This window comes from Austrofundulus limnaeus, unplaced genomic scaffold (assembly GCF_001266775.1).
Source record: "Austrofundulus limnaeus strain Quisiro unplaced genomic scaffold, Austrofundulus_limnaeus-1.0 Scaffold0, whole genome shotgun sequence".
Taxonomy (NCBI): Eukaryota; Metazoa; Chordata; class Actinopteri; order Cyprinodontiformes; family Rivulidae; genus Austrofundulus; species Austrofundulus limnaeus.
The window spans coordinates 925,189-933,038 of record NW_013952402.1 but is presented as its reverse complement, the minus strand read 5'-3'; the positions used below and the strand labels follow the sequence as shown (position 1 = coordinate 933,038).

The following is a 7,850-nucleotide window of genomic DNA, read 5'->3' as shown; positions in this document are numbered from 1 at the left end:
TCATCAGACTGAAGAAGTCTCTTGGTGGAGCGACGAAACGTTTCAATAAAGAAGAACCCATCCAGAGGACCTACTTGTTTTTTTCTTTTTGAAAACCAAAAATGTTAAATTAATGAATGAGTTCCAACATCAACTCTGAGTTTAGCTCTGGTTTACTGACAGAAAGGAGAAGCAGTGGGATCAAAAGTCTTGAACACGTCTTTAAGTGTCCGGTCATTAAAACAGTTTTAAAACAATAAAACAACATGGAAGATAAAATATATCACACAACACAACATTAGACGTGCTTTGCTGAGGATCAGTAATGAAAGGTACCAGTTGAATGAACAGCTGGGGATTGTGGGGAAGGTTTGACTTCAATCGACTGTTTTTTGGGGGTCCTCAGCTGTGCACAAGGACAGACCCTCCCTCTCCTCTTCTCCGCTGAGTGATTAAATGGCCCCTCAGATTAAATTAGTCAATTACACTGAGCATCCCGCTCGCCCGCTGACGGGACCTCTTGAGAGATTAGGGTGCTGACTGTTGGCACCCCAGCTGACCCCGAGCTGCAGCGGTGCTCTGAAAGCGTCCACACCACGCTGCTGTTTCAGCACTTTTGTTGCTCCTATAAAGCTTTTGTAAACACGGTTACCCCCTCTCCCTCGGGGGTTACAGCAAGCTGGAGCACAGTGCAAATATGATGTGTGGACTCTGGTTGGACAGGAAGCCCTCTGGCTGTCGTCAACCTTGGATTTTTTAACCTACGACGTGTAAATAAACCCAAATGTTCATGTGCTGCAAATATGTAAGTTCTAATTTTAGAAGAACTTCAATGAGCTTCACATTGATTTTAAACGGGGAGATCGGGGTCAGAGTGCGACGACCGGCAGAGCTTTCGTCGGTCCTGCACACCAAACGACTCGACGTGCACAGCAACAGTTCTGTCCTCAGAGATAGGAGATAGGGTGAAGCGTTACTGTGGGAAACTATTCAACAAAGTTTTTTTTTTTCTTTTTTTTTCCTGGCTTTGTCCCGATGAACAGTTGGTCAACAGAGTTCAAAGCCTCTACATCTCATGTTCTTCTGTCGTTTCTTAAACCGACCTGCCTCTCTTAGCTAAAACATACAATTCTTAAGACAGAGGGTTTCGCCTTGTTTAAGATCTTCAGAGAATAAATCTGTCAGTTTCATGTCTCTAGACACACTGTCAAAAAACTTATGGAATTTACTTTAATCTCCATCTTAGCTTTGCTAGTTAGCGTGGTAATCCCAAAACATAAATCTAAGAATGAACTGGAATGTTTTCTGCTAGTTTTCTGTCCTAAATCAAAGAGAAACCCTAAAGAAAAGTCAGAAGTCAAAGGTCATTAGAGCCTCTATCCTCAAGAGAATCAATGAATTTCACTTTATATCAGTCAGGACTAACGTGAGGCGCAACCGTCTGAAGTGTCTCACTTATGCAAACGACCATTCATCACCCAAATAAAAATACGTTTTCCAGCACATCAAACTGCTGAGAGTTGTTGTTATTGTGTTCCATGTAGCACAAATCATCTCACRCTGTCCCATTCTGAGTTCATGTTCTGCCCTCGAGAGTCTGACTTGAAAGTCAGTGTTCATTATGTTCYGGCTGTTGTCTAAGTCATAACATACAGTATTTATTGGGAATTCTGACTATTTTGTGATGTTGAAACATGGGATTTGTTATTTGCACCATATTGCATCATGGTTCTCACTGCTTTCATTGTTTTTTCGTGTGTTTCTGTGTTGTGTATGAGTGTGACTCACCCGGCCCTGTTGTGTTCCAGCTGGTGTTRGAGGCTCTCCACAGTCAGGAGCCGCGGGGTTACGTCGTTGGCTGGATCATTGCCATCAGTCTCCTGGTGGGAATCCTCATCTTCTTGCTGTTAGCTGTGCTGCTCTGGAAGGTAAAAACACACAAAACAAAAACTTCTGTAACGAGACAAACGAGCATGTTCTGCAAAGATGAAGTGTAAATGCTGAGAACTGAATGGCTGCTCAAATTTGTTAAAAGCTGTAACTGAAATGGTAACGCTAAAACAATCAGAACAAAAACTAAAAATGACAAAACAAAAGCTAAATTTAGTAACATAATCTGAAAGCAGAAGCCAGCAAAAATAATAGCCAAAAATAATAAGAGTATCTAAAGTGATTAACACAGGAGATATAAATTGATTTGATTTGATTTACTGATTTATTCATTTAACAGGAAAAGATTACTAAAAATCAAGCCTGACTCAGCATAATTGCTGTTTTACAGCAGGTTCKTGTTCTGCAGCACATAAAACACTCAGAATTACAGCATCACAATCACATCATTATACACCATAGACACAAAGACAAACAAGCATACCAAATTTCAGGAAGGCAGCATTTGCAAAATAGGACGTCTAAATATGAGCACAACAAAAAGTGTCCAGAAGATGGCAGACAAGATTCTTCTTAAAGGGCTGTAGTTTTGAAATGGACTTTATGTTTTGAGGAATGTCATTCCATGCTTTAGTATAAACATAGAAGAAAGACCTCTGGCCGTAACAGTTTTTAAAAGTTGGTAATATCAGTTGTCCTTTTGTAACAGATCTAGTTGAATGACCAATTCAAATTAAAATAAGAGCAGCAGCTAAAGTTTAAAATAGGCAAAATGAGCTAAACAAAACTTGAATGCAAACACCAACGTAACGGTAGCTGACAGCCAAAACTAGCAAAATGGTAGCTAAAGTTATTGAAACAGCAGCTATAAGTTAAAGTAAGAACAGTCGCTAAAATCTAAAATAGGCAAAACTGTAGTTAAAAGCTCAAATTTGCTAAACAAGTGTTGAATGCAAAACCCAACAAAACCATTGCTGACGCTAAAAATAAACAAATGAGTAGCTAAAATTATTAAAACAGGAGCTATAAATTAAAAATGAAAACAGTAGCTAAACTCTGAAATAGACAAAACAACAGTTATAAGCTAAAATTCGCTTAAAATAAACTTTGAATTCAAAAACCAACAAACAGGAGCTGACAGCCAAAACTAGCAAAATAGTAGCTAAAATTATTAAAACAGGAGCTATAAATTAAAATAAGAGTAGCTAAAGTCTAAAATAGATGAAACATCAATTAAAAGCTAAACTAAACTTGAACACAAAATAGTAGCTAAAAGCTAAAATTTGTTGCACAAAGGCTCAAATTAGACCATTAATTGAAGAGATCTCAGTGCATCTCTTTGATAAATAATTTAAATGAAGTTAAATAAACCAAAAAGTATGAAATATTTTTAAAAAATGTCATAGCTGGAATTTCCTGAACAAGTGGAATATTGTGCTTTATCTTAATGAGTTCTTCTCTGTTGAAACATTGTTCCGTCTCTTCTCCAAGAGACTTCTTCAGTCTGGGGAGTTACAGGAAAACGTAACCTTAAAAGAGGACCATCAGCCTAACCATCGTTAGAGCCCTGATGCTGAAGTAGTTACAAGCAAAAACACATACGGAAGAAATAATAAAGAGGAAAACAATAGTCTGAATGCTGCCTCAACGTTCTCACAATAAACACAAGACAGAAAGCCGTGTGACAGCCAGGAGCTCAGTGTTTACCTCTGATTAGATGTCAGCACCGTATCCAGTTGAACGGAGACAGCTGGAGGTCAGGGAACGATGTGGGGGTGAGAGCTTGCTTTAGGCCTCTGACAGCCATGAAAAGGACAAATCACAGACAGGACAGTAATTCACACCGTGGCACTCACATGGAGGAAGAATTTAAAGTGGAAACGGCAATCGCACTGATATCCAGAGGCCCTGTTCGCACAAAAACTCCTTTTCCTTTTCTCCCCTTCATCTTCCACTGGGAATAACACAACTAAACCTTGGAATGTTGGTCCAGGGATGCCCCCCCCCCACCCCCACCCCTACTCCCCAAGTCCTCAGATCCTGCCAAAATAAACCTCATTTACAAAAACGGCACATGTCCTGTGTTGCTCTTATTGGGAAATGCCTGAGGGGAGCACAGGCCTGTATCAATAAAAGTTCYTAGCCAAAAGCAGATAAATGAATGAAATCGTAGTGAGAGAGGCAGCAAAGTCTTTTCATTCGTCCAGATTCCCTCCTTTTACACTTACTAAATGCATATTTTAGCTTTGTGTAATGTAAACAGGTACATCGTATTACATTCTTAAAGAAACAATATGTTTCTACCAGAGAAGTTCTTGATTTGCTCCTTTACACGCTCGTGGTTTTGCATGATTTTGTATGCAAACTTCAAATTATGGATTCTGGTGGAGACGAAGGCATGATGTTTAAACTTTCTTCCCCTCCAAGGACTTTTACTGTTTTCCTCTTGCATTACTGCAGGACAACACTCAGTTTTCAGTGATTTCGCTTAAAGATATACTTTCATCACGTTGAACTCAGGGTTGTACTTGTTAGGCAGTCTAGCATTTTATTGTGTGATTGTGTGAATGACATTATTTTTTCTTCTGTACATTTTTTGGCACGTATCTCATTCTGCAGTTTTTCAGCTATTTTTACAATTCATATATCAAAACGTTCAGCTCCTTCAGGACTTTCTGGCTATGACTTTTGGTATTTCAGCTTTTTTGTACGTTTTTAGCTATTTCACTTTTTCAGTCATATTTTTCCCATTGAAAATGAATGGAGCTGTTTTTAACATCCTTAAAATCCTTCAAAATGTTTCTAAATCTTTTCAGCACCTTTTGTCCTGGTTCTGTTCTTTTGAAATTCCTTGTGCAAATTTTAGCTACCTATTTGCCAACTTTAGCTTTTTTCTGCTATTTTAGCTATAATTCTGCTTCTTTCTGCTATTCTTCTGCTATTTTCTACTTTTTTGCATTTCCTTCTGCTTATTTGAGCTATTTATGCTTCTTACAGTTGCTATCTGCTATATTCAGCTATTTGTTGCAATTTTAGTTGTTGTAAAGTTATTAGCTAYAGTTAGCTTTTTAAGCTAATTTCACATTTTGGTGGACTTTTCAGCTTAGTTCAGCGAACTTGTGTTTTATGATTCCTTATGCTAATTTAGGAATTTCAAGCTGCATTACTGCATATTTTGGCTGTTTTACATATTTAACAAGTTGTCGCTTTTTTGTACTTTTATGCATTTTTCCTGCAAACTAAACATTTTTATACCCCCTTTCACCATCTTCAAATTCAAATTCAAAAATACTTTATTGATCCCAGAGGGAAATTTGGTTCTAGTTTCAACTTGTCTGCTACCTTTAGCTTGTTTTTAAGCTAATTTTAGCTTTTTCTGCTTTTTCAGCTATCTTTTCGCTCCTTTCTCCTATTTTTCTGATAAGTTAAACTTTTTTATGCTTCTTTCAGCTTTTCAAATTGAACTTGCAAAAACTGTTTTGCTATTAAACATTTTAGCTCCATTTCAGCAGCTTTCAGCTAAAGTTTTCAAAACATTCACATTAGCATTTTCGCAGGAAATGCAGTTTCTCTAGTTGTTTTTGTAATATTGCAGCTAAAACAATGTTCGTTTGTTTTTTAGAAAAGGTTTTTCTTTAAAATCCAATCTTCCTTTGTCCTTTTCTCCAACAGATGGGATTTTTCCGTCGGCGCTACAGAGAGATCATCGAGGCTGAAAAGAACAGGAAAGACAGCGATGAAAGCTGGGACTGGATGGACAAGGACCACTGAGACGTTGAAGCTGTGTCGGGGGGAGGGAGCGGGTCCCAGAAGAGCCAGTGAGATTAGTGATTGGGTCGAGACGGATCCTATAGCACAGGGGGTGTCGCAGCCCGGCCGCCCCAGTGGCACCAGATCCTTCATGTCTTTCATATGTGGAAGAGAAGTTTATCCTCCATATTTTTTGGAGACTCTGTATTTTCGTGCAGGTGGTGGAGAATAAGGGGGCGGGGTTTCTGCTCAGTGTGGCTGCTCTGTGATGGCAAGGAGCCACATCTGCATGGAGAGGGCTGCGGAGACGTACTGATGGACAACAAAACCCTCAGGGCTGTTATATAGTAAATTTATTTTTATACACACACTTTAAGCCATATTCTAAAACCGAGCTTCGGGGTTTTGGCTGCCATTATAAACATACTGTGTCTGTGGTATGTTTTCTTAAAGCACTGATGTTTGATAAGAATAAATGCCTAAGCTTTGTGCCAAAGATCTGGTGTACAGAACACGATTGGATTTGTTTTGTATTTTCAGCTCATCCCATCGCTGGGAGCAGAAGATTGAATCTTTTCTGTACCGTTTTCCTGCTTTTTATTTCACACYTGTAAATATCAGAAATAATCAGAGATGAGTCTGTCCATTAGATAATTATGTAAAAGAAAAAGGTTTATCTAGGATGAGTAGAAAGTTTTCTATCATGTGTCAATTAACTGTACTGTAGAGCTCTCTGGTGGTATTTTATTTGTGATTTTTCCTTTTATGTGCAAATGAAAATATGACCATCAAAAATACAAGTTTTAAGCTTTTTAGTTTGTCTGATTTGATTCGTTAGTTTTAATTATGAATAATAATTTACAATAGAGGACTAGTTTCAGTCAGTTATAACAGTATTTGTTTTAAATAGCCTTTATATACAGCGTACAAAACCTCCTGGAATTCTTTTATTATTTTTGGTTTTGGTGTTCCACCCCAACATCAACAGTGGCCCCAATCTGACCACCTCTTATTAAAACTTTCTGGAGTCGCCCCTGCTTTCAAATCAGATTAAACGTGCAGTAGGACCAAAGTATTTGAAGCTACTCAGTTCATTTTTTTTCACCTAAACCCCACAAATCTTCCGCTCTGCTGTTTTAACTCCGAAACCTTTCCCGACCTCACCCCAAGCAGACTCCATTTTACATTTACACGTGTATTATTAGGCAACGGGTGAAATATGGGATCTCCACGGACAGATGAAAGTCAGCATCAGGAATTTATCTTTCTTTGCAGAAGCTTCTGGCCTGAATAACGCTCGAAAACTATGTGGAAACTTTTCTGCACTCAGTCACACAGGAACAAGCTGTTTGAAAGGTGGACAGATGTCTGCGTCCAGAAAATGATTCACTGCTGACGTCCTCGTGTTGCTAAACGCTGAAGCTAATTATGAGAGCTTTGAATCTTAGGTTTCATTGTGAAAATTTGTTTTTAATTAAAAGTTTCCAGCAAAATGAGGACATATTTTACATTTCTGATGAGCCTACTAGAATACTAAAACATAAGAGAAAAAAATCATTTATACATGTTAAAACTGAGAAAAGCCCATCAGGTGAATAACACGGCCCAGTCAGAAAAAAAACCTGCTTAGTTCTGACTTTCTYTAGCGATCACTATCGTTTCACGCTCGTGTTAAATCTTGGCATTATTAAATTCCACTGGCATAACATTATATACTGTACACTTTTACACCTTCCCTTTGCACCAATTTTAAGGATGTTATACTAAATGTATGCAATAAACCAACACTTGACTTTTATTGTTTCTGTAAAATTATAACTGTGATGTTTGTTTCCACCTTTGATCACGTCGTTATTTGTACTTGTGTTCTGAGTAAACTACTGTCAGTATCATTTCTGTTATAGTGTGCTGTACATGTTTGATGTTTAAAGTCATGTTGGAGCTGTGTATTTATCTGCTGATAAATTTCAGAGTGGAATATCCCAACTGTGTGTGTTCAGTTTTTACCTGGTTTAATGCATTTTTTTCAATGGAGTTTGGTGCTCTCTGCTGGCCACTGCAGTTAAACTGTAAAAATAAGTCTTTTAAATTTCCTTTAGAAATATGAAAAGAGGAATGTGTCTGAAGATTGATGATGTTCTCAGGATTATTCCAACATTGTGGAGAATAAAAGGAAAAAAGACTGGTTGGTTGGTTGGCTGGCTGGCTGGCTGGCTGGCTGGCTGGCTGGC

The 7,850-nt window shown here is 38.2% G+C and overlaps 1 protein-coding gene across 1 annotated transcript in view; it reads left to right on the top strand.

Annotated features, from left to right (window-relative positions):
• itga9 (integrin, alpha 9) overlaps positions 1 to 7,605 on the top strand; it is a 71,291-nt gene extending 63,686 nt beyond the window's left edge. The window contains exons 27-28 of the mRNA XM_014005308.1: positions 1,788 to 1,907; positions 5,542 to 7,605. Coding sequence (XP_013860762.1) covers positions 1,788 to 1,907; positions 5,542 to 5,640 — 219 coding nt within the window. The 3' untranslated portion in view covers positions 5,641 to 7,605. The remainder of the gene's footprint in view (positions 1 to 1,787; positions 1,908 to 5,541) is intronic.
• The last annotated feature ends 245 nt before the right edge of the window (positions 7,606 to 7,850 follow it).